The 24,852-nt window shown below is 39.7% G+C and overlaps 2 protein-coding genes across 6 annotated transcripts in view; one reads left to right on the top strand and one right to left on the bottom strand.

The window, feature by feature from the left end:
* The window catches only part of ATXN7L3 (ataxin 7 like 3), a 30,406-nt gene extending 16,792 nt beyond the window's left edge, over positions 1-13,614 (top strand). For 2 of the 4 annotated variants that reach the window (XR_011556978.1, XR_011556979.1), the window contains exons 7-14: positions 1,473-1,518; positions 3,876-3,907; positions 4,689-4,757; positions 5,835-5,878; positions 6,851-6,922; positions 8,126-8,259; positions 10,306-12,691; positions 12,738-13,614. Coding sequence is in view for 2 of the 4 variants with exons in the window: in XM_070729856.1 (XP_070585957.1) it covers positions 1,473-1,518; positions 3,876-3,907; positions 4,689-4,757; positions 5,835-5,878; positions 6,851-6,922; positions 8,126-8,259; positions 10,306-10,457 (549 nt within the window). In the remaining 2 variants the exon portion in view is untranslated. Of the gene's footprint in view, positions 1-1,472; positions 1,519-3,875; positions 3,908-4,688; positions 4,758-5,834; positions 5,879-6,850; positions 6,923-8,125; positions 8,260-10,305 lie in introns of all 4 variants that reach the window. The other 2 variants (XM_070729856.1, XM_070729857.1) reach the window with 1 other exon arrangement.
* A 2,025-nt stretch (positions 13,615-15,639) lies between these two features.
* TMUB2 (transmembrane and ubiquitin like domain containing 2) lies at positions 15,640-24,598 on the bottom strand. 2 transcript variants are annotated; one of them, XM_070726367.1, is made up of 3 exons: positions 24,536-24,598; positions 20,162-20,722; positions 15,640-18,170 (listed from the first exon to the last, which is right to left on the bottom strand). In XM_070726367.1, exons 2-3 carry the CDS (start codon positions 20,707-20,709, stop codon positions 17,822-17,824), a joined length of 897 nt encoding a protein of 298 aa, XP_070582468.1. In that variant the 5' UTR covers positions 20,710-20,722; positions 24,536-24,598; the 3' UTR covers positions 15,640-17,821. The 2 variants fall into 2 exon arrangements, with proteins under 2 accessions (XP_070582468.1, XP_070582469.1); XM_070726368.1 differs by lacking the exon at positions 24,536-24,598 and adding an exon at positions 22,215-22,354.
* Between the last annotated feature and the right edge of the window lie 254 nt (positions 24,599-24,852).

Genomic DNA, 24,852 nt, shown 5'->3' with positions numbered 1-24,852 from the left:
TCTTTCCTCTTTATGACTCTCTTATCTATTACTGTATTTTTCAGAGTATAAGATGCACTGGAGTATAAGACGCTCCTTAGTTTTGAGGGAGGAAAATAGGGGGGGAAATCTGCCTACCCAGATATTCGTCTGGCTAGCGTTCTTAGTCTGGTCAGCTTCAGCACATTATTTTATCCCATGGTTAGGGCTTTAAAAAACCTTATTTAGAGCAAGCAGCAATGAAAAAAACCCTGCAAAGACTTAGGGCTGGGAAAAAACCTTTGGAGAGAATAGGAGTGGAAAATCCTGCAAGCCAGGAAGATCAGTAGCCACTTTGTTAGACCTGGAAAAAATATTACTCTGAGAGATTAGCAATGAAAAAAAGCCTGCAAGCCGGGAAGATTGTTAGCACCTCGTTAGGGTGGGGGGGAGAGCTTAAAAAAAGCTACTTTCAGAGCTTCAAAAAAGCTGCTTTCAGAGTATAAGATGCACCCAAATTTCCAGCCTCTTTTAGGGGGGGAAAGGTGCATCTTATATTCCGAAAAATACAGTAATTAATACAAATACAGTAATTCAAGGCAGAACTCAAAATACTGTATTTTTCAGAGTATAAGACGCACCTTAGTTTTTGGAGAGGAAAATGGGGGAAAGAATCTGCTTACCAGATAGTCTGGTCAGCTTCAGCACATTATTTTATCCCTTGGTTAGGGCTTTAAAAAAAACCTATTCAGAGAGAGTAATATGAAAGAGCTTCAAGCCGGTAAGAGCTGGGAACATCATTAGCACCTGGTTAGGACTGGAAATAAACATTCCAAGCAAGTAGAGCAATGAAAAAAACCCTACAAAGACAGGGTTTGGAAAACATTATTTGCAGAGAGTAACAATGAAGCAGCTTGCAAGCGGGTAAAAGCCAGGAACATCATTAGCACCTTGTTAGGGCTGGAAAGAAACATTTGGAGCAAGTTAGAGCAATGAAAAAAACCCTGTAAAGACTTAGAGCTTGGAAAACATTATTTGCACAGAGTAACAATGAAAGAGCCTGCAAGGTAAGAGCTGGAAAGATCGTTAGTTAGGGCTAGAAAAAAGCAGCTTCAAAAAAAGCTACATACAGAGTATAAGACACATTCAAATTTTCAGCCTCTTTTAGGTAGGAAAAAGGTGCATTCTTTCCAGATACCTTAGTAATGAATGTTCTGTATTTGTATTCTGTATTCTTTAAAACTATTCATTTTACAATAATTTCTGTGCTTTCTCTGTTTCAAATATTATTTGGGTACTAGATAACCAAACATTTTTAAAAACCTAACCATCTGCATTACTGTTAATAATGTTTAAAACTTTGAGCAAGTAGCCCGATCTTGTCACTGAATGAAGGAACATTGAAAAGTCTGGCCTTCAAGTAGGGGAAGGAATTTAGTTGCAGGATCTATTAAATTCAGAGTTTCCGCACACCCCATACCAAACTGCTTTTTATTTTTCCTGACATCTTTCAGAATCCCAATTCTCCCAGAAGATCCAAGTCCCTGAAACATAAAAATGGTGAGTGAATTGTAGAAAGTCATCTTTTATTATTCTCATACCTGATCTCTATATGACATAGCATAATGCATTTGCAAAGAATTTCCCAATTCTCTTGTAGAGCTTTTGTGTAAGGAGAATTGATTTAAAATTAAAATTAAAATTTGGAGTAGACATAGTTTTTGATCTGCAAGAAGTGAGTGCCTTTGGAAAGCCCAGGTTTTTTGTGTTTCTGCATAAGTGATGAATATAACTTCATTCTCCAATTAAGTTATTCATCACTTATGCAGAAACCCAAGAAAACCCAAGATTAATTGGAGGGAAACAAGCACTACTAAAACAGGAGCTAAATATGAGGAGTTTGCCATTGATAGATTTGCTGGTAGAGATCCATCAGAGCACTTCTTATGTAGCCAAACTTTCAGATGCTTTTATCCCACTTAATGTAGTAGGAGGTTTCTCATTAAACCATAATGTGTCAGGATTGTTTGTCAATTACTCCTGTAAACATGCTGTGGAAAAATGTAAAAAGAGAAAATCAAGGAGAATTGATGTGGTTGTACCATCAGAATGTTTTTGATCAATCTGCTGAATATCTCAGTACTTAAGTAGGCAAAAGCATGCTTAGTTTAAAGTTTTTAGTGGCAAAGCATGGGCAGTATGCGCTATGCTCAGAAAATAAAGGTCATGGCTTTCAATTGGATTGGGCATTTGTAGGAAGTACATAGGATGGACTAGTTACCCTACCTAGGCTGCCAAAATGCACGTTGGATGTGGTAGCCCTACCACAGAGAAACTAGTCTGTAAAGTAAGGAGAGGAAATACTGAGCATTTGGATGAACTTACTGAAGGTTTTGTGGACTGTGGTAGATGGGAGGTAGTAATTAGTTATTTATTTTATTTATTTTATTATTTAGATTTGTATGCTGCCCCTCTCCGCAGACTCAGGGCGGCTCACAACAAAGTGAAACAATTTACAGCAAATCTAAATTACAGTTTAAAAATATTTTTAAAACCCCATTTTCTAAACAAACATACATACAGAAATACCATTCATAAATTGTATATGCCCGGGGGAGATGTCTCAGTTCCCCCATGCCTGACGTCAAAGGTGGGTCTTAAGGAGCTTACAGTTAGGTGATGGGTTTGCTTTAAAAAGCCTTTCATAAATGGCAAGAAGGAAATGTTTTTTTAAAAGCCTTCAGAATCACAGGTGTCCTGGGTCACAATAAAAATGACTGGAAGGAATGGGAGTTAGCTTTTCTTTTGCTTCCTTGTTTGAGTTTACTTTCTCCACTAATTAAACCTTGTTACTTAATTTAAGTTAAGCAGAATATTTAGAATATTTTAAAATGCTAGTACATTTTCTTATGCCAAATTGAACATTTGTGTTTCCTAGAGCATAATGTGGAAATGGCTCTACAGTGATCCCTCGAGTTTCGCGATCTCGATCTTCGCGAAACGCTATATCGCGATTTTTCCACCCGATGACGTCACTCTCTTCCTTCCTTTCTCATCTTTCTTTCTCTCTCTCTTTCTCTATCTTGCTTCTTCCTCTCTCACACTCTCTTCCTCCCTCTCTCATCTCTTTCTTTCCTTCTCTCTCTTTCTCTATCTCTCCCCCTCTTGCTGGCGGGCGGCCGGCGGGCGAGCGGGGGCATCAGCGAGGAGCCGGGGTTTCCCCTTTGCGTGGGCGGCCGGGAAGACCCAGGGAAGGTTCCTTCGGCTGCCCAGCAGCTGATCTGCTCGGTAGCGCAGCAGCAGCGAGGAGCCGAATCGGGGTTTTCCCGCACGCAGAGGGGAAACCCCGATTCGGCTCCTCGCTGCTGCTGCGCTACCGAGCAGATCAGCTGCTGGGCGGCCAAAGGAACCTTCCCTGGGTCTTCCCGGCCGCCCACGCAAAGGGGAAACCCCGGCTCCTCGCTGATGCCCGCCACTCGCCCGCCCGCCAGCAAGAGGGGGAAGACCCAGGGAAGGTTCCTTCGGCCGCCCAGCAGCTGATCTGCTCGGTAGCGCAGCAGCAGCGAGGAGCCGAATCGGGTTTCCCCTTTGCGTGGGCGGCGGGGAACGCAAACTCCACCATCTACGCATGCGCAGCCATAGAAAAAAAGGGCGCGCATGCGCAGATGGTGTTTTTACTTCCGCAACCCTACATCGTGAAAAATCGATTATCGCGAGGGGTCTTGGAACGGAACCCTCGCGATAATAGAGGGATCACTGTATTTGCAACTTGATATACAAATGGCTATACGGAATCTATGAATTGGCCTTTAAAAACAAATATTAGTTCTTTGGCATGCACACTGATGAGCATCATAAGAGACAGTGAGATCATATGTATTGCTACTTATGTGCATTGTTTTTTTCTCTTCCTATAGGGGAGCTGAGTGGTAGCTCAGACCCGTTTAAGGTGAGTTTAGTTCAGCACAGCAATGTTGTGTCCTATCATACTGGGTTGTTCCTCAGGATTTTAGGAAGTGTTTGTTTAAATACAGCAGTGGTTCTGGAGCCCACTTCCATGATATGCCTCAATTTGATGGTATAAATGCCTAGACTTTAAAAAAAAGGAATGTGAGAAAATGTTAATTTCAGCCTCAAAAAGACTTTTCACCATTTTTAACAAAAAACAGTGAATATACTGTTTTTCATTGCTACATGACAAAAACCCATCCATTCTGCATCATTGCCCTATCCCTTGTGGCTGTCAACGTGTCTTAAAGTTAAAAGGGCTCTTAAGGTTAACAAGTCCAGAATAGAATAGAATCACAAAGGGGCGTGTATTATATTTCTATTCGCTATTTTATCTTTGTTATGCTAGTATTTTACCTCATTTTAGCTCATTTATTTATTTGTATCCCCCCTTATTACTTTGACAAATAATGTGATGAACATATCAGCATACCTCCCTCCTCCTATATTCCTCACTAGAACAATCCTTTAAGATGGATTGGACTGAGAGGGAGTGACTGGTTACCCAACTGGCTTTTGTGGCTAAGGCAGGACTTCACTTGTTTTCTAGAATGGTGTTTTAACACTTAAATCAAACTGACTCTCACTCAAACTGGCCCTTTTACTTTTGTGTTGCATAATTTCATTTTCATACCATTTCATTTCATAATGAAAATGTGAGCGAAAGATATGATGTATGTAACACCTAAAATATCTCTCTCTCGGTGTATTCTCCTCCTTAGTATAACAATTCTTCTGGAATCAACTATGAAACTCTGGGCCCCGAGGAGCTCCGTAGTTTGCTAACAACAGTGAGTATCTAGCTCTGTTGCCTACTGTCTATTGATTATGTATGCTGTTGCTTATCTTCAGTTATAGAAAGAAACTGATTCTTATTTGTTTGAAAGTAAGTGCTTGCCCTTGGGAATGCTGCATAACTGAGCTTATGCAGTGCTTAAAATTTTATTTGGAAGATACATTTTCAAAGGAAGATACATCCCATATAGCCCTTCAAAGTGATTTGAGGACTGTTCAATCCCTTGAAGTTGCTAAATAATGTTTAGATCAGGTATTCTTTATTATGGACTTGATAGTCATTTAACTACAGCACTGTACAGTTGCTGTTTTATTGAATATGAAAAAGGGAAGGAACCCAAGCAAACTTTTGTTGAAATGAAAGGCAAATGATGCTAAGGAGTAATAGATAGTATAAGGATTAATGTACCTAATCAGGTCTAAGACAGAAATAAAGGGTGGTGTGCAAATACTGATGTCTATTATTGTGGAGATATGATCTGCTGGCCAAATTAAAGTAACTACTTAGGCTGACTTTAATTATATTTTATCCTGGAAAAACAACAAACCTGTAGAAGGTGATTGCTCTTCCCCAGCTGGAATATGCTCCTTGTCTGGGGACTGGAGTCCCAATACATTTGAAAGGAGAAAACAAGTACAGTCCTTTTTTTAAAATGCCCATCTCAGTTGAGTTGCTTTAAAGGGGGATTTTCCTCTGCATTGCATTTTTGCCTTTCTCAAATAGAGTCCTATACATCTTTTTGAGACCAAGCATTGCTCCTTTTAGATCCCCCAAGATGCCCTCACAAGGCTTACAGTATTCTGCCTCATTTTCATCCCTAGCTTCTCTTTTTTTTACTCCCCATTTTCCATGTTTTTATCTGGATGTGTTTACTATTACTATTAGATTGTTTTTCTTCTTAACCAGCCTGTTGCCTGAAAATTCATGACTGCATTTACAGTCCTGTCTGAGAATCAAAATATTTATATTCTGAAATAGTTGCTTTTTGAATGTTTAAGAAGGAGAACTACTGATCTTCTGATGCACTCACCAAACTACTAACCAATCTTATGTATGGTCCTTTTTTCTCTAGCAATGCGGGGTGATCTCTGAACATACCAAGAAGATGTGTACACGGTGAGAACTCTTAATTTTTGGGTGTTCTTTTCAGTTGCTTTGGATGCAAATGCAAAAGTCTCTAGATCACAAATTTGCCCCATTTACCCCACCCAAAAAAGATTAGCCAAGGGCTGCCATCTATTGAAATATTGTAACTTAAACATAAATGCAAATTCTGCTTCCAGAAAGTTTTTTAATAGATTGCATACATATATAACTTAAGTTTAGCAACCTGTATTTCATATAGCTTAATAACGGTATATTTAATTTTCTCACAAGATGCGACTTAGACTCTATTCTGGGAGGTAAAAACTGCTCAGCATCCAGTTATCTAAGACTTGGCTTGAATTTGTTTCCTGATTTTAAAGTCTTCAGATCCCAATTACAAAAAACAATGACTTGTTTTCAAAGAAAGAATTAAAAACAGCTTGAGAATCTGTACAGGATCTTACCTCCTAGGATCATTTTGCCTTGCTAGTAGATACGTATATCAAAGCAATAAATCATTGTTTCAAAGACCAACTGGGATGCTCACAATATATACTGCTCAAAAAAATAAAGGGAACACTCAAATAATACATCCTAGATCTGAATGAATGAAATATTCTCATTGAATTCTTTGTTCTGTATAAAGTTGAATGTGCACAACAGTATATGAAATTGATTGTCAATCAGTGTTGCTTCCTAAGTGGACAGTTTGATTTCACACAAGTTTGATTTGCTTTGAGTTAAATTGTGTTGTTTAAGTGTTCCCTTTATTTTTTTTTAATTTACTTGGAGTTATACTGTGTTGTTTAAGTGTTCCCTTTATTTTTTTGAGCAGTATATTTTGCAGGTCTGAGCTTTTGGCTGTTCCCGGCTTAGATTTTCTGACAGTGTTAATCCCCTACTTCTGGAACATTGATGGGTTAGCATTATGGACAATGAAAGAGCAGGAAGCATGTATTTCACAACCTGTGACTTTTCTGTAATCTGGTTCTTTGCCTGAAGGTCTCTTCGATGCCCCCAGCACACTGATGAACAGCGGAGGTCAGTCAGGATCTACCTCCTAGGATCCTCTGCGTAAGTATAATTAGGATGAAAGGAATGCAGAAGAGAAATTCTTTCACTCCATAATGTATTTCATACTGTTTAACTGTATGAATGTTGCTAAAATTTTCTAACTGCGTGAATGAAGCGGAATAACTTTCACTAATTTACTGCTTTGCAACCTACCATTTCCTTGGTTTCTTTCTGAACCCCAGAAATCCTTACATTGATACTTTTGGTTTTTCAGAGTTAGGCATATCTCATCCAGAAATTTTCGGGCATATCTTTCTGGGTTAGAAATCCACTCTAAAAGAAATAAAAAATATAAAAGTAGTGAGGAAAGGAGGAAATAGAACATCCTCTTGGAATTTCAAGAATGCCTGGCTGTTGTTTTAAGAAGAAACTTTCCTGACCTAACAGCACATTTCCAAACATTTTGTTTCCTTGTTCACCGACTTAACACAAACTTGCACTGACAGAATCTACCTTTGTAGGATTTTAATTCTTTAGGTTGTAACTACTCTCAAGGAATTGCAACCTGGAGTATATCTTCTGCAAGGCTCCAAGATAGCATGGTGAAGCCAAGTATATATTTTTTCATAATTAAATGTGTCAAAATCTTGCAAGATCATGTGACTTGAACAATTTAATTTTTACTATTATTATTATTTTTTGAGCATCCAGGCCATCATATGAGATTGATTGCTGGCCTTAGAGTATACAGTTGAAGTAAATTACCAGAGGAAAATTTGAGTTGAAAATTTGACCTTAGTATGTGGGTTGAATAAAGTATAATTAACTGTTTCTTTGAGAGACAACAACATTGAATGTAGATGGACCTTTGAGGACAGTGTCTTTTTTGCTTTTTCTTTCTGACAGTATGTAAATGGGCAAGCACAGCCTCTTTCTGTCTTATAAATGCATATTGTCTTTATAATTATAATAGTGGGATTGTCAGAAAAGGCAGGTTGCTTTAGGGCAAAATAATGAAATCTATGTGTAAATAAAATTAGAATATTAACATAGTTGATTAACATTGACAATTAATCATTGTCTTCTATCTTTCACATGACATTGTAACATTTGGAGGTGCTGTAGAACCTGTTTCCAAAGCTTTGTTGTGACTGCCTCCATCTCTAGCAGTACAGGTTGGATTTCTACATGTTAATTGTTGCTGCAGTTAAGATAATTGACCTTAATCTTTTCCCCTTTTCATATATTTTCCCCTTTACTTAGCTCACTTCCTGAAACTGAAAGCAGTGTGGAAAATGATAGCTTTGATGTGGCAGAGAGTCAAGCTCTCATGAGTCGGCTTCAGTGGGATGGTTCTTCCGATATCTCTCCCTCTGATTCAGCTTCGTCAAAAGCAAGTAAGAGAGCAGGCTGAGGTGACAGTGGCTTGCATCTTAAATTCTAGATCTCAAGATAATCGTGAGACTATAGGAGTATTTGCTTCTTTGCCTTGTTTTGTTATAGTACATAGTACTGATGAACATAGAAGGAGCAAGAACATCAAAGCATTTTTACTTAGGATATCTGGTTGATATTGTTTATACCTATGCACATGGGATGATGACCACTGTTGGCACTAGATGCTAATCAACCTTTCCTCTTAATTCTTAACATCCAAATGTGTTGCAATAACTCATTTTGTGCGGTTTGAGTTGTTTGATTCCATCATGCTATTTGCAGTGCTGGCATAACATGATTGTTGAATGCAGAGAACTCCTGCCTTTAGGAATATGATTGAGGGGTTTTCACAGGTTGCCAAAGAATCTAATGGTTTCTTCATAAAAACTGATGGGCAGACTACATTAAAAAAGAAATTCTTAGCATCTTCAGCTATGACCAGTTAATGTTTTGGCAATTATTTGTAAAGAAGATTCTGCCCATAATCTCTACCAAAAACAGGTATACAAAGACTTTATTGCTGATTACCTCCGTGAAACAATTTCCCTGTTGTTTCAGACTACATAGCCTGAATTGCAGACTACATAGAGACACAATAAGAAAGGAAACCCCCAAGAGAACTAATAGTCCCCTAAATAAGAAAAAGAGAGACAGACAGGGGCCATTGAAGATTTTGTTAAAATGTTAATCTGTCATCCTCTTCAATTGCTCTGCTGTCTGAATCCTGTGAGCATTCGTGGTCTGCAACATCTTGTGGGTATAAATTTTTTATTCACACCTTACAGAGATTCCAATTTACATACCTCAAAATTAAAATATACAGGTAATACAATACAATATCAAATGCCAAATTTTTAGTCAAATTAATCATTTTTTCCTAATTATTTATCCAATTATTTCTGGTATATATCATTCATCCTGTGCTACCTCCTTTCCAAGTGCTATCATCCAGATTTTAGATAATGTTCTTCGCTTTCATTTATATTTAAAGTGCTATAGCTATCTAAATTTCTCTTGGCTATTTGCTATTTTTCCTAACTATGCCATCATGTTTCAGTCCCTTTCTAGTGTTCTTAGAAAACACATTCCTACTTTCATTTAAAAAGAATCCCTCATTTTATCGTAACTGCCCTTAACAATAGAAAATATCCAAATTTATGTCTCTTTAAAAGCTCAGGAAGGTAGCAGAAGGCAGCAAGCATTTTGAAGAGAGTTCAGGCACACAATGTAGCAGCAGGCAAGGGGCATTTTGAAGAGCGTTTGGGCACAGAACATAGCAGCAAGCAAGGGGCATGAACTCTCTTCAAAATGCCCCCTGCCTTCTGCTACGTTCTGTGCCCAAACTCTCTTCAAAGTGCCCCCTGCTTTCTGCTACGTTCTGTGCCTGATCTCTCTTCAAAATCCCCCTTGCTTGCTGCTACGCCCTGTGCCCGAACTCTCTTCAAAATGCCCCCTGCCTTCTGCTACGTCCTGTGCCCGAACTCTCTTCAAAGTGCCCCGTCTTCTGCTATGTTCTGTGCCCGATCTCTCTTTAAAATACACCTTGCTTGCTGCTACGTTCTCTGCCCAATCTCGCTTCCAAAATGCCCTCACCCCCTCCTATCTTCGCCGCACATTCTCTCTTCTCTGACGCTTTTGCGCTTTGCCATGATGGTAGCCGAAGGGATGTGGAGGGTGGAGGCCCTGCACGGCAAAGCCTGCCTCTAGTTCCCTTGCGATCATCAGAGCCTACAAACTTAATAGCGCTTGTTTTGGCCACTGCTCGCAGCAGCAGCAGCAGCAGCCGCCGAGAGAGAAGCGAGGGTTCGTAAGTTGAAAATGGTTCGTGAGAAGAGGCAAAAAAACTGTGAACACCCGGTTCGTATCTCGAAAAGTTCGTACATTGAGGCATTCGTAAGTAGAGGTATCACTGTACTCATTGAAGGACAAGGAAGTTATTTGAAAAACAGGACTGAAAACAGGCAGGCACAATATTTAAACATGCATTATTTTTGTCCCCACAATAGGTACAAACAACTCTGAATCTCGAAAAACTAAAAAGAAGAAACCACACATGAGCCTGGTAGGAGGTGCTCCAGGAATGAGCTCCAGTAAAAAGAAACTGAAGTCTAAACCACTTGCCCCTCCTACTCCCAGCCTCTATGATGACATAAACTGAACAATGCTGGACTGAGAAAAACAAGGAGGGCCTCCAGAATCTGTTCTGGTTTCTTTCTAACCCAGCTCAGGAGACAGGTCTGGCTGGTATCCTCTAAAGTGGTCCCTTGTGGACTCCCTTTGCAAGAATTAACTGTGAAGATAGATGGCTGCATGTGTCTACTGCCCTCCTCTCAAGCCTCTTACACACATGGCATAGCTCTATGCCCACCAGATATATAATGAAAGACTAGGACTGCTTTTGGGAGAGTGAGCTCCCACCACTTCTGGAAAAAAGGGATGGTGATGATGATTTGAGGAGGGCCTTAAAGGTGGATAGCACCTCCATCAATCAGGGGGGAATTGGTCTCTCTCCTTCTTCCCGTTTCAATTTGTCTATTTATTGTGATGTTAGTGGTTGTTCAATCATGACTATATATATGGTGGCATCATATTTGCTTAGCAATGATAGAGACTCAGTTGGCAGAGCTGGGGGGCATATCTGTATAAACCTGCCTGGTCTCTTTTGTTGATCTCAAAGGATATGGCAGAAAGGAGAGGAATCAGTGCCTATACTTTTGTCTTAAGTGTCTACTCCAGTGGCCTCTTTGTTTTCAAGAGAAGTGGCACAAGAGATCATCCTCTTCCTCTCTGAGTTTTTGCCTTGTTCAGCTAACCTAAGATGCTGAGATGGGCAGAGAGGTTTGAACAGATGTTGCTATTGTTTCCTTTCCTGACACTATCTGATTCTTCACCAGTAACATCCCTAAAATCTTGTACAAAACAACATTTAACAATCTGGGACTGCATTCTTCCTGATATGTGGATATTAGGAAGCTGGTGAAAAAGTTTACTTCCTTACTTGTGCTTAAATATAAATATCTGTTTATCCAATCTTAATGAGCCAATACTCCAAGACATGCATTACTTTATACACTTAATACACATTTTAAAATATCTGACAATTGGCTGTAAATCTGAGTTACTGGATTTTGAAATAGCTCTAATTAACATCTCATTGAGTCCAGGCAGGGAGATTGTGCTGTGACCTGCTAGCTATGATGAATTTCTTTTTTCTTTTTTAGCATGTTTAAAATACTAAAAGTGCTGGAGTATTAGGAGCAAAATCAAGAAAGTGATAATGGGATGGAAGGGAGCATATGTGTTTTTTTATTAATAGTTTTACTGTTTTTCACCCTCCCCCAAAATATATTTTCCCTCCACTTCATTCCTGCTCTGTTTTAGTCTTTTTACAGACAACTACTGTTTTAAATCTAGTGCCATAAATCATGATGGTCTGATGATTGTATAGAGAGATGCTAGAAATTGTACTACTACTAGAGAATATTGCCTCTGCTTTTTGCTTCCTCCTCTTGAATCGTTACAGTGTGTTCAACAACTACACAAAAGCCATGTAACCATTTCAAAATGTATGCACTCTTTTATTCCAAAAGTATGCACATGAAAAAGATTATTTGTTGTATCTACCCATATGTCTAATTTGCTGAAGCTTAGTTGTTTCTTTCCTAATGTGAGAATGTTTGTAGTTAATTTCTACAATAGTAGAGGATCCAAATTGCTAATAACAGCTGTTTGCGGCTGTTGCCTGGATTGAGGTGGCTGACAACTTTCTTTTTGTTTCACTGCCCTTTGTTCCTAGCAACTAAAAAAAGTTCCTGCTCAAAAGATGGCAGTGAGAAACTCCATGTTTTCCACTGTTAAAACCCATAGCTCAATTATATCAGGGAACTCTCTCTGAAAAATCCCCACTAACTGTCCTGAAGTGAAAAACTTTCAGCACATGCAGTACTGTTTACAGGAAGAATCCCTAAGGCACTGCCAAGTTTTTCCTTCCTTCCCAGAGTTCCACATGCTTTTCCGGTGCTGTTACATGTGAGGGCAAATCCTGTTTACCATAGTGCTTGTTTAAGGCATAGATGCTAGATCAGTTGCTGCTTCTGTTCTTGACTGGAGGATATATGAATGTCCCAAATTTCTTCAAGTGTGGAAATAGCAGACGTAGGAAATCAACCTTACTGAGGTTGATCTTCTTTATTTGCCATTATATACTTGGACAAAAGGCATTTTGCATGTGGACTATTCTGGGATCAAGATGGGCCTTCCTGAAAGATCTTGTTGGAAAATGAGAGAACCTAGCTTTGTTGCATTATGTGTTAAACAAGGAAAACCTATTTGCAAAAATCTTGATCTTTTCCCTCCATCTGATCACACTCTACAAAGCATTTCTCTTGTATTGCCTGGACTCGGGGTCCCTAACCCTCAGCCCATGGACCAGCATCAGTTCGTGACATGCCGGCAACCAAGCCATGCAAACAAGTGAAGTCCCATCCAGGCAGGCAGTATGCAAAATCACACTCCCGCTGATCCATGAAAAATCTTTCTCCATGGAACTGGTCCCTGGTGCCTAAACGTTAGGGGGCCACTTGCCTAGATTTCATAGTGAATGCTTTTAAATACATGATTCAGTATTCTATAAGAGCTGTGTAAGTGTGGATCAGACAATTGCCTCACACCTACTTGTAATGTAACTATTTTCATATGAATTGAATCTTTCCAAGGGAGGTGGGAAAAGCGGGGACGTTTGCTGCTGTTCACTGCCTGATAAGTAGCTACATACTTAAATTATGTATCATCAAAATGCTGGCTAAATTTACACTATTGCAGCAATGTAAAGATAGCCAATGTGAACAAAGAGTAAGAGTAGATCCTTGTTTGTTTCCCATGACTGCAACTCAAGCTTTTGGGATCATGTTTCAGGCAACTTTGGAAGTATAAACTTTGGGGATTTTTAAATATTAGCAAGAGGGAGGACAGAGTTTTATATATGGCTCTGTACTTGCACCCATTATTTTTTAAGGTAGGCCTGTTTCACTTGAAGAAAAAAACCTGTATGCTATCATGAATGGATTAATGAGAGTCTTTAAATTTGTTGATGATGTATAAACTGCACCTATGTGATATTTTTGAATATGTGCAGAAATCACTGAAAAAGTACTGTACTGTGTTCTCTGATTTTTAAAAAAATGTGTTATCTCTATAATCTCAGCCTGTACAGGTAGCTAGATATTACAAAAAAAAATCTGTCAATCCTGTATTATTTTCTTCCCATTCATGGATTGTGAAATGCTTGTGTAAATAAACTGTAACTCTGCTTGGTACTGGTTATTTGTGTCTACATGTTTTGAGAGAAAGGGAATTTTTAAAATGTTTTGTAATAAGTTATGATACACATGGTTTACTTGAAATGCACTGTGCAATCAGCTATTTCAAATAAGAGTCCACTGTTCCCTCTAACATGTGCAGCGCGCTGGGGCGCACGCAAAAACCAAACTCAGTGCACTGTTTTCCAACCCCGTGCAGGCAGTTTCTCCCTGCCCAACAGTTGATCTGCCCCTCCCAAACTGTCAGCGGGGAGGAACCCCCATGGGCTCAGAGCCCCCCCCCCCCGCTTCTCGCTCTCTACTTTGGGGACCACACCCCACTCCTCTCAATCCTCCGGCCACTCTTTCTCTGCAGCCCCCACGTGGCCCTGGAAAGAGGCTCCTCCGAGTTCCAAACAAAAAGCTAGGGCTGCTCGGGGCTGCTTCCCCCAAAGTGGGGCCGCACTGAGCATTGATCCCCTTCCCCCCACGCAATTTTCACAGCTGCACCAGGGCTGGTTCCAGATAGATCCTTGCTAGGGCTCCCAGCCTGCCCACCTGCCCACCCTTCCCCGTTTTGGACGCTGAGGGAGTTCCTCTCTTCCAACATGATACAGTGCAGCCAGGCTGAAAGGCAAACCCCAAGCTCCCCACTTGGCCCAGGAAGGCTTTCTTTTTGCTTTCAGGCTCCTCTCAGAGTGTGGCCTAGCAGCGGAGGGAGAAAAAGAACAGGAGGCCTCTGACTTCCCCTGATATACCTTGCCTAGGGAGAAAATGCAATGCAGGCTAAAAAACTCGAGCCCACTTGGGTAAGTTCTGGAAGCCTCTCATTGAGGGAGACAAGAGGGAGTGGGGGGTAGAAGAGAGAATATTGGAACTGGGCTGATCTACGTCTGAGCGAGCTTGACGCTTGCCTTGGTTTGTGCGGTTGAGAGAGCTCGCAAATGGGCAGAGGAAAGAAACGTTGGGGGTTGGGAGGAAACCTCAACTATCCTGCTCCCCAAGAGAAGCGAAAAGCCTTTCTTTTCCCCCCATCCCCAGAAGCACCCTCTTTTCCCTCTGCAAACAAGCTGGGTGTACTTTGGCAGGTTCAAAGTGCTGACAGCCAAAGAGAAGGAAGCAAAGATTAAGAAATAAAAGCATTAGTATTAGAAGATATCCCCAAAAAGGAGATACAAATATTAGATTGAATGGAGGAGCAGAATCATTGTACTCACAGTACAGGTCAGGTGTAATCCAAAGCGATCTGCTTTTTAAATAAAATATTTGTTCAATTAAAAAAAGAAAGATGTTAGGAAGACAGACAGAAAGGAAGGAGGGAAGGAAGAAAGATGCTAGGAAGGAAGTCAAAGGAAAGAAAGAGAAAAAGAAAGGTGTTAGGAAGGAAGGAAGAAAAAGATGTTAGGAAGGAAGAAAGATAGAAAAAGAAAGGTAGGAAGGAAGGCAGACAAAAAAGGTAAGGGAGGAAAGAAAAAGGAAGACAAGCAGCAAAATAAAGGGAGGAAAGAAGGAAGGAAAGAGAGAGAGACAGAAAGAAAAAAAGAAAGATAAAGACTTATGAGTATGACCACAATTGAGCCCAAAAATTTGGTTACTAAACAAGAGCGTTGTTAAGAGAGATTCCCCACATTTTACTCAATCCATGGCATTTCCTGCCTCTAACAGTGATGTGCAAGCTAGGGAAGTACATCTGAAGGCATGTGTAATGCTCTAGTTATGGTTAAATGTGTGGCAGAAAGAGGACTCTGGGTGTGCTTTTCCTATTGCAGTAAGTGAAGTTGAATGTGTATAATTTTAGAAGAGCTCTCTCTCTCTCTCTCTGTACATACACATATTATTTAGTACTATATAAATAATAGTTTTTTGTGTTGCTGAGTCCTGAGGTTTAACTTTACCTAATATAGAATTTTGATTTCAAAAGAGTACCTTATTTATACAAATACAAATATCCTACAAAAACATCCAATTTTTCTATTATTACAGATTTTGATTATTGTTGAAAGATTTCCTGATGAGAAAAATTCTCTTGTATAAGAATCAGACTTTATACTTTGGAAGTCTTTATTTTTTACAACAGATTTGCAAGTATATTCAAACAAGTCATTTAAAAATATTTTACCTGGTTGCCTATGAATAAGCATTAGCAAAATGGCCCCATCTACCCATTCAAATTATTTTGTTATTTACAGGTTTGCTTTTATTTTCCCTCTCTTCAATTTAGAATGAATGCACAGAAAAGACAATTTCCAGTAATATTTATAATTTTTTCTTTTTTACAAGAAGTATACATTTCAGACAATATGTCAAGCAAAGATGTACTTAAAATTAAGACCTATACAAATCCCCCGAGAGTACTTTTTAGTGTACAGGAATACACATAGAGCACTTCTTTTCCAACAGTCAATGTCATTTTTCTTGATTTAGACAACTTCTTTGTAGCAGCCAATTGTGTTCATGTGTACATGCATAGTTACTTCACCATTAATTCTGTGTGCATGCCCACAAATGCAGTTGTGAAGTAGCCAGAAAGGTTAAGAAAAAACAAGAACTTTGTACACACTCACTCTTATACATTCCAAAGCATCTAGCAAGCCTCAGGTCAAAAAACATTTCTCTTAATCTGTTCTTAATGCCTTGATTTTAGAAGTTACAGCAGCTGAAAGGATTACAGGGAAGCTTTTTGAGCAGCATTTAGACATTTTTGCTTGGCACCAATAATTAAATTAGATGTTTAAGTCTGCAATTTAACTTCAGCTTCTCTGTAGCAATGATGTCTAAAAACATAATATTCCTCTTGACCAATAAGATAGCTTACGACTTTGGGGCTAATTTAATATTTAATCCTATCTATAAAATAATATTTTCTTATTTTATCCAATGGAAAGTACAGCTCTCATAATAATTGTCTGTTCTAGCTCAGACTCCGGAATTGTAGCAGTAAATTCCATGGCAGTAACATAACTTTTAACACTTTGATTAACTCCTATGTACAAGAAAATTTATTTGAAGTAATCATGCTTCAAAGAGAATAGAATCAATGGAGTTTAAAACTATAACTAATTACCCTACATATGTATAACATTCAAAAATATTGATGACAGCAGACAGACTTTTCTTCTGTTTGGGCAGGTACATGTCAACATATATCTCACCTAGAAAAGGTAAACAAACAGCCTAAACAGTTGATAGGAAGCTCTAGGTGCAGCAGTTACCTTTTCTCAAACAAGCGCAAGATGCACCAAATAGGCATCCAACTTGCAATTTCAACTCACTGCTTTACACATCAATGTGCATGCATATTTCTGTCAGGGACTAACTAAATGTGTAATCTCCATCTAATGTACAGCCTAATATCTTCAGAATACAGTTCAAAAATACCTGATTTTGAGATATTGATCTATGTGAACTGCAGTACATATTCCATTTGTACCACTCATTTGCATTCATGGAGTGCACTGGGTCATTGCTCTACCACTAGATAATTAAGAGCCGGGGTGGGGCAGTAGTTAGAGTGCAGCACTGCAGGCTATTTCACCTAACTGCTAGCTGTAGTTCAGTTCAAATCTCACCACTGGCTCAAGGTTTACTCAGTTTTCCATCCTTCTGAAGGTGAGTAAAATGAGGACCCAGATTTTAAGGGGCAATATGCTGATTCAGCAAATCACTTAGAGGGGGCTGTAAAAGCATTATGAAGCAGTATATAAGTCTAAATGCTATTGCTACTGCTATAATTGGACACAATGGAATTAATAAAAGAAATGTGTATCAAAATCATTCCTTCCATGCTTGTCCAAGAAGCAACAAATTAATTAGGCAAACACTTAAGCTAAAATTTGATTTCAGGCCAATTGTCAACTTTCTAACCACTGTAGAATTAGATGTATGAAGAAAACTCTGGTGTGATCATCCAGAAAAGAGAATTATGTTTTGAGTGAAAAACAAATAATTGAAAGCAGAGGAACTGATGATGCCTTGTTCTTCTTCCTGTGTCATATTTTATCATCTTTTACTAATGATTTCAAAAATACCCAGACATAGCCACATAAATTGTTGAAATTATCGCAAGAAGATTTTGTTTTGTTTTTTAAATGTAGAGCCTTTTTGCAATTTGTGTAGAATTCTGGGTAAGAGCATTTTTGGTGCTGTAGGTTATTAACAAGTGAGCATATCAGATAAAGCATTTTTGTTGAAAAGGTAGCTGATTTTTTCTTTGCCTCATAACTGTTCACCGTCCATACATCCCAAAAACAAGAAAACTAAAAAATACAGTCACTCCAACCAAGGAAATGGTGGCAGGCGCTGTGAATAACTGGCGGTAGTTGATGCGGAAATACCAGATCATTGCCAGCATCAGCATAAAAATGGGAATCATCAAGTCACTCATGCTCAAAGTAATACCCCCAGTTTCTGATGGTGCTCCCACAGTGTCAGGAATGGCAGAAGTCTGGGAGAGATGACAGTGGATTACACAATTGTCCAGTATATTGAGAGACTGCAGAGTCCGTGCCTGGTCTTGGAGCAGCTGACCCTGGTAGATAAATTTCATCTGACTTTCCTGGCCTGGAAAATATTTGCTTTAAAAGAACATAAATAAAAATTTCAGTAAAAATATGATAACTCATATTCGAATAAACTGATGAGCTTTTATAAGGGAATCAACGTTATTTCATGACAATGTAGTTACGATATAATGTATTGATGAAGTGTTTTTATAACACTTTAAACCAATATACTTTTTTTTACACATTTTAACTCACTCATACAACGATGTTTGTATCATGCTCAACATTCATTTTCTAAATAACTCATCTACTGACAACAATGCAATTTCTAAGCTCTTTTCCCATTGTGACCATGGTTGAATAAATATTGGTAGTCTTCAACTTATAACAGTTCATTTAGTGACCATTCAAAGTTATAATGGCATTGAAAAAAGGGACTGCAGTATCTCATGTCATGTGATTAAAATTGGGATGCCTGATAACTTATGACTAGTGTTGGGTGAACCGAACTTACATAGTTAGGATCCCGGACTTTTCCAGAAGTCCGTGTTCAGGTTCGATCGGACACCGTGATACTATTGCAGCAGTGGGGTGTAGGTGTGTGTGAGGCGCTCTGCACATGCCAACTATTCAGGATCCCAGCCGGCAGCTTTAAGCGGGCAATGGGTGGGAGGGAGAGATGGGGAGGGCTCTGCCCCTGAAGGGCTTTAAAAGGGTGGAGGGAATCTGGAACTTTGGAGCACAGAGGGATGGGAAGCGTGGATTTCCCACGGACCGTGTGTGTGTGTGTGCAAGCAAAGGGAGGCGGGGAATCTCATTTCCCATTTGCTTGGGCCTCCCCGCTGGGGGGGGGGGGCAAGAGCCGCACCTGACCCTGGAGCCCACTTAGGAGCCTCTTGCTTGTTCCACCGCAGCTCTCCTGCCGGCTGCAAAGACAGGGAGGCACGGCATCAGGACTTTCTCCCCGCTGAGCTCCTGGGGATCGGAGATTGACCTCCCCACCCAGCGCTTCACCTCACGCCGGGCCAGAGGGGTGGGGAGGCAGGTTCTACAGGCCAGCTATTCAGGATCCCGATCGGCAGCTTCAAACAGGCGGTGGGCGGGAGGGGGAGGCGGGGAGGGCTCTGAGTCTCAAGCCGTCGACTCGGCTTGGGGGGGGGCAGGAGGGGAGACTCCAGGCCCGGAGCCTGACCTCCCCCCCAGCGTTTCACCTCCCGCTGGGCCAGAGGTGTTGGGGTTCGGGTTCGAGTTTGACCCGAGTTCGGAGGCCCAAACCTGATCTCCGACGTCAAGTTCGACTTAACCCGCCAAACCCAAATTTCAACGGGTTCTCCCAACACTACATATGACTAGTGTTGGGCGAACCGAATTTGCATAGTTCGGGTCCGTGCCGAACTTGGCGAGTTTCAGTATACCGAACCTGATCCAGGACTTTTCCAGAAGTGAGTGTTCAATGGGTTTGCCCCACACTACTTATGACAGTTGCAGTGTCCCAGGTCATGTGATCCTCTTTTGCAACCTTCTGACAAGCACAATCAGTAGGGAAGCCATATTCATTTAGCAACCAGTTTACTAAGTTAACCATTGCAATGATTCACTTAACAAATGCAGCATTGTAAAATGAGGCAAAATTTACTATCAAATTTCTCACTTAGCTCAATTGTGGTAATAAGTCAAAAATTATTACTACTGTATGTCCAAATAATCAGTTACCTTCAACAAGTTCAGGGAGTTTAGGTATCCCCTATGATTCCAAAATGTAAGAAAAAGTATATGGTGATTGCTGAACTGATCTCTATCTGTTTACCAGGTGGGTTTGATTCCCTCTGACACTGCAACAGTTGGAATACTTTTAAAGGTTTTTTAAAATATGTAGGATAAAGTGAGAAAAGTCTTAAACTATACCAAAGGTTCCAAAATCATATCTTTTTGAAAGAGATGATCTATTGTATAATGACAAGTCTATATAAATTATATCACATTGTTCTAATCTATTCTGGAATTATTGTTTTAACCTATATAATTACTTTTTTTCCCAAACAAATAAGAACAGCACACCATACCTCTTCAGTATGCCTATAGTGTCTTCTGGCTTTACAATAGCCACTTCTTCTGTATCATTGAGGAATTTGAGACGCACTTTGATGAAGCCTGGGTTTGGCTCACTCTCCTCCATATTGGCTACTGTTTGTGGAACTCCCTGGCTTTCTTGAGAAACACCATCTATTGAAAAGGTCCTTTGTGGTAGACCCCGAATGTCCAATTGATAGTCTAAAGCAGCCTCAGAGCCACTGCCATTATCAAGTTGCTCCACCGTAGGACCGGTGCCAGAAGCAGAACCTTCATCTGCCTTTTCTTCAGTATTTTCCGTAGCATTCTGTGGCTCAGACTGTTCAGAAACAGAATTTCCCACATAATTTTCAATGGGGTTCAGATGGATCACTGATGAATCTCCAGTGGCCACGACAGTTCCCAGAAGATGGTTGCTAGCATCTGCAACATACGTGGAGAGCCAGGCCAGGACCAAGGCCATAATAAGGACTACTATACCAGCCACCACAGTCACTTCATCTCCCACACCTTCAATTATAGTAATCTCAGGAGGTTCCATCTTTTGGTGTCAACTAAAAGACAGAAAAAAAGATAGAATTCAGTTTTGGATCAAAGGCTAGGAATAATTTCAGACAGTACTGCATTCAGATTTTGCCGCTGTATCTTTACAGTTAAATCACAAAGAAAAGAGGATTCATGAGAATTTAGCTATATTTACTTATAAAAATATATCTACTATGCTGAATTCATGTTTCTTCTGTAAAGATGAAAACAGTAGAAATAGTTATCAATTAACTGATTCACTAAGGCTAATCAAGTTGCTGATTGATCCTACATGCCCTATTCATGCAACTATGAAACAAGTTACAAAAATCTTTAAAATTTTTACAATAGCATGCAATAATATTATGTAAGTTCACAGACCTGAATTACTTATATGTAATAAATGTGAGAAATTTTTAACAAATAAATAGAAGAAAAGAATAAATAACTAAATCTGAAAGGCTAAATAATGTCCGTCTTTATTTTAAAAATCCATCTTTTTGCTGCAAAACTAAGAACTTGGAAATTATGTGAGAGCTACATCTACAAATGGCAAATTATTGTCAAAATTAACTGCTAGTTTAGTTAATAATGTAATAGTTATGGAAGTTATCCAGAGTTGTAGATATCTTTGTACAGTCTCTCTGCGCTACAATGTAAACTTTGAAATGAGAATTTTAAAAAGCTGCATATTCAAAATTCATTAAATCCATTAATTTTCCTATGCAAAAGCCACATTGCATTAAAAAAACATGAAAAAGCTAAGGGAAGAAACTCTACCATAATTTACTTGGTTAGAAGATGCCTAGTGTTGCTGGTTGTTGTGCAACAAAACGCAATATTATCTCGATTAACTGTTAAATGGGAACAACCAGATCCACACTTGGAAAGTTCACTTATTAGTAGCTACTTTATTGCTCATGCCTATTTTACAGAAATCTTCCCAGACTGGCAGTTTGTACCTAGGCTACATTAGATAATCTTCAAGGGAAGGGAAGGGGTAATCAGTCCTTGCTTCCTGTGTTTATAAGAGGATTTGAAATTAATTTCTCACTTAGTTCTTCCCCTGAATAGGGTAGTCTCTCTCTGACATTAATGCTTGACATAATAGTCTGATGATCAGCAATAGAATAAAAATATAATGACATAAATCATGGGTCCCCAATCCCCAGTCTATGGACCAGCACCAGTCCATAGCACACCAGTAACCGGACTGCCCAAACAAGTGAAGCTCCATTCATGGGATGCATGCAGCATGCAAAACCACATCCTCTCCCCCCCCCCCCCCAATCCATAGAAAAACCTCACTCCATGGAACCAGTCCCTGGTGCCCAAAAGGTTGGGGGCCATAGACATAAATAACTAACACATGAATTTAAATCATTTTTCCTTTTGTTTGAAAATTTAGGATCTCTCAAAATTGGGGAAAACATGCATAATAGAACTCTGAATAATTTTTTATTTTTAGATTATTTTTAGCCTTTTATTATTTTTATAAATAACTCAGGGTGGTGAACATACCTAATACTTTTTCCTCCTCCTATTTTCCCTATAACAGCAAACTTGTTAGTTGAATTGGAATAAGAGTGACTGGTTTGAAGTCACTCAGTTGGCTTTCGTGACTAAGGCAGGCAAGAATTCACAGTCTCCTGGTGTCCAGCCTGGTAACAATAAACCAAACTGACTTCAGCATATTATTAGTATTATTTAGCACAATTATTATTATGAATAATTCAGTCACTCAGAAACAAATTTTCTAACCAAAGTGGTCGGGTGTCAAACTCGATCGTGTCATGGGCCAGATCATGGCATAGTACAATGCTTTTTGTCTTTGTGGACCCAGGATGGGTGTGGCCTGCAGTGATGTATCTGGTCTACAGGCCGTCAGTTTCACAGGCCGTCAGTTTCACAGGCCTGGGACTCTAGATGCCCTGAAAAATCACTGAAATTGCCTAAACTGTTTTCCTACGTCTTCTAAAAGCTTCTTTACTTATCAAGGAAGATGTAGGCTTAATTCATGTAATAAGTGGAATGAAGCCCTATCCCGGCCCCCCAGAGATCATCCCTCAGCGCGACCAAAGCAGTTTTCCTGCTGTAGCCAGGCCTGAATTCTGACTGTTGAGGGCCTAGATAATCGGCTTCATCCAAGAACCATTGGAGGTGGAGCAGCACCACCTTCTCAACAATCTTCCCCACAAAGGGAAGATTGGAGACAGGACGATAGTTGTTAAATGAGGTGTATATGATAGAAAATATATTGTTGCTTCTGAATTGAGACAGATGTTCTTCAAGTTATAACCATGTTTTCAGTGACTGCTCAAAATTACAATGGTGCTAAATGCGGGAACTTAATACTGATTCATAGTTGTGATTGTTGCACGATCCTCATAGTCAAGTTATTGCAATCCAGGTGCTGAGTGCCTGGCTTGCATTATAACATTGCAATGAGTGTGGTTTTGCCATACAGTTACAGAAGATAGCACTACTTATAGGAAATCCTAAATCCAATTTAGGGTATCTTCTAATATAGGTCAGAAAAACAGCATATGAGTAGACTGAGGACCTTAGACTTTTCCATATTGTTAAAATCTAATTCTCAAGTCCAACACAACATGCAAATAGTTAGGAATAAAGGAAAATTATTCAACATCTGGAAAATAGCATATTTCTCCTCTCCAAACTACAGTAACTATAGTAGATAAAGAAAAAGCCATTGGTTGCTATGCCTTGGGGCCAGAGTGAATAAAAAACTGAGGCATGCATTTTGTCCACATCTGAAAGGAAATTTAATTAAATATCTGGACTGATAATAATCAATATTCATGTTTTTCAAACCTCTATCTTCAACATCATTCCCCCACACACACATTTTTAAGGTTAGCACTGACTATTCAACTTCTAAATTTATGCTTTTCTAGCAGGCCTGGGAATCCATGGGAAATTAGAGAACTTGCAGTGTGACTTAATATCTAACAATTTTAACACTCTCCATGATAGCTATTTTATTGTTTAAAAGTTTCTTTATGTTTTATTGTTCTTTTTATTTTATGCCACCCAGAATCACATTTGTGCAGCTATTGGCTATATTTTGGGAGTTGGGAGATTTCTTAGGCTAAGTACCGGTAGATTTTTTGTTCCTATACACTTTTCCTCATTGGGTGATTGCTTTTAATATTATTGTGTATAATAAGAAAAATACAAACTAAACAGAAAACTAGAAAGAATAAAACAGTTATTATTGTTTGATGTGTCTCATCTTACCTTGCCTCTTTAAGTATTTTTCTAAATGTATCCATTATTTCTCCCACTAAAAGTCTGCCTTTCCGTTCGTTTGATTGCCAAATTCTAGAGGCAAAAGTCCCTCGTCCAGCAAGGCTGCCTTTTAAAAACAAGATTTCCCCATGTATCAACCAGCCCTCTCCCCTCGCCCGCCCTCTCAGCCCTTCCTAAGACGCGGGAGGGCAGACTAGATGGACCAAGAGGTCTTCTTCTGCTGTCGATCTTCTATGTTTCTATGTTAATGAAATCCGGGCTGAGGGGCGGAACGGCAGAGTAAGAAACGGCCTCTTTGCAACACACGAGAAGGGAGAACCGCTGTCAGGATTTCAAAGTAGCGCGGCAGAAAACACAACAAAAGGGAGGAAAAGCTCCATTTTTATCTGGAGGAGGAGAAGGGCGGCCCCATAAAGAGGCTCCCTGGGAGAGATCGGGGGGGAGGGGGGCTCTGAAATAGGACCAAGCCACTCGGCCTTTCCATTAGCGGGAAACAAGATTTCCTTTTAGTTTTGTAAAGAGGTGCCAGAAAGGCTGAGGCGTTGAAGGCGCAGGAACCTGTCACTCACCTTCCTTCCTTAGAGTCTCTTCCTCCAGCTTCCCAAAAGGGAGACGTCACTAACGACCGCTCGTACGTAGTTGCGAGGCGCCCAGGATTGTTCGGCTGCAAAACTGGTTGCTATAGCAACGAACAGCCGCGGCTACAGAATAGGCCTGTGATGCGATAATCACGCGACGGCATCGCTTAACGTTCTTTGCTGGTTGTTTTAGCTATTTATGATTGATTGATTGATTGATTGATTGATTGATTGATTGATTGATTGATTAGATAGATTGATTGATTAGATAGATTGATAGAGTGTATGTGTATAAATATATAATAAAG

Source organism: Erythrolamprus reginae, chromosome Z (assembly GCF_031021105.1).
Source record: "Erythrolamprus reginae isolate rEryReg1 chromosome Z, rEryReg1.hap1, whole genome shotgun sequence".
NCBI lineage: Eukaryota > Metazoa > Chordata > Lepidosauria > Squamata > Dipsadidae > Erythrolamprus > Erythrolamprus reginae.
Note: the sequence above shows the minus strand (reverse complement) of the source record. Positions and strands in the feature narration are given on the sequence as shown.